The following is a 1,333-nucleotide window of genomic DNA, read 5'->3' as shown; positions in this document are numbered from 1 at the left end:
TGCTGCTGCTGCTGCTGCTGCTGCTGCTGCTGCTGCTGCTGCTGCTGCTGCTGCTGCTGCTGCTGCTGCTGCTGCTGCTGCTGCACTGCCAGCAGCAGCAGCAGCAGCGCTGCCAGCTGCAGCAGCAGCGGCGCTGACAGCTGCAGCAGCAGCAGCACTGGCAGCTGCAGCAGCAGCTGGTGCTGCTGCTGCAGAGTAGCTGGCAGCTGATGGGCAGCAGCGTCGGCGCTGCTGCAAGTGCAGCAGCAGCAGCAGCAGCAGCAGCAAGAATTGGTACTTTTTATTTTTCACTTTATTTTTGTTTTTTCTTTTTTTGTTTTTGTTTTTTGTTTTCGCAGAATACCCCGACAGCACTTTGGGCTCTTCTGTGAGCACTGCGCCAGACGGGGGAGGAGCGGGAGGCGATTTGCTCGGCGGCGGCAGCAGAGGCCCCCCCGCTGCTGCTGCTGCTGCTGCTGCTGCTGCTGCTGCTGCTGCTGGCGCTGCTGCTGCTGCTGCGGGCATCGCGTCTCCGCTGGGCGAGGGGGCACGGGGGAGAGAAGGGCCTGAGGAGAAGGAGCCATTTCATGTGGATGTGCAGTGCAGAGGGAAAGCTGCTGCTGCTGCTGCTGCTGCTGCAGCTGCTGCTGCACTCCCTTTCGAATTGCAAGAAAGACAAAACCCAAATTCTTTTAGCTGCAGGGTCCCGAGAGAGAAGTGGAAGGAGGAGGCGCGGGGGCTGCGGCGGCAGCAGCAGCAGCAGAGGCACCCGCAGCAGCACCACCACGAGCCGCAGCAGCAGCAGCAGCAGGAGCTGCAGCAGCCCGAGCAGCAGCAGGAAACGCAGCAGCAGAGCCCGCAGCACCCGCAGCTGCAAGGCATTCCCCCCGCCTTCGGCCCTTCGCCGGTGCTGCCTCTGTACCCCTTGGAGGGCGCCCTAGAGGGGGAAGCAGCAGCAGCAGCAGCAGCAGCAGCAGCAGCAGCAGATGCCGCCGAAGGCCGCAGCAGCGCAGCAGCAGCACTCCCCCCGCGGCCCGACAGCTTTGCTGCGCCCCACAGCAGCATTTGCTACCACCCCAACTGGAAGTGTCAAGACTGCTTAGCAACGCTGCAGCCGGGGCAGGAGCCGCTGCTGTGCAAGGAGCCGCTGCTGCCAGAAACATTTCCGAAAGTAGTTTTCCTGCTGCTGTTTATCTTTCGCAGCTCGGGGTGTCTAGACACTGGTACCCCCCGGCGCTGCCGCAGCAGTCCTTCGCCTGTGGCTGGCTGGCCTGGCACCAGCAGCTGGGCCTCGTTTATTTCCTCCAGGGGCCCCCCCAGGGGGCCCCGGGGGCCCCCCCGGGGCCCCCCCCGG

The 1,333-nt window shown here is 64.2% G+C and overlaps 1 protein-coding gene across 1 annotated transcript; it reads right to left on the bottom strand.

The window, feature by feature from the left end:
• Positions 1-287: 287 nt before the first annotated feature.
• ENH_00042340 (hypothetical protein) lies at positions 288-1,142 on the bottom strand (the record flags this gene model as incomplete). The annotated part of the gene is given in 2 exon segments (XM_013580842.1): positions 288-671; positions 675-1,142. Coding segments are annotated over 2 exon segments (852 nt in total).
• Positions 1,143-1,333: the final 191 nt, after the last annotated feature.

The sequence above is a fragment of the Eimeria necatrix genome, genomic scaffold (assembly GCF_000499385.1).
Source record: "Eimeria necatrix Houghton genomic scaffold, Enh_scaff3139, whole genome shotgun sequence".
NCBI classification, from domain to species: Eukaryota; Apicomplexa; class Conoidasida; order Eucoccidiorida; family Eimeriidae; genus Eimeria; species Eimeria necatrix.
Note: the sequence above shows the minus strand (reverse complement) of the source record. Positions and strands in the feature narration are given on the sequence as shown.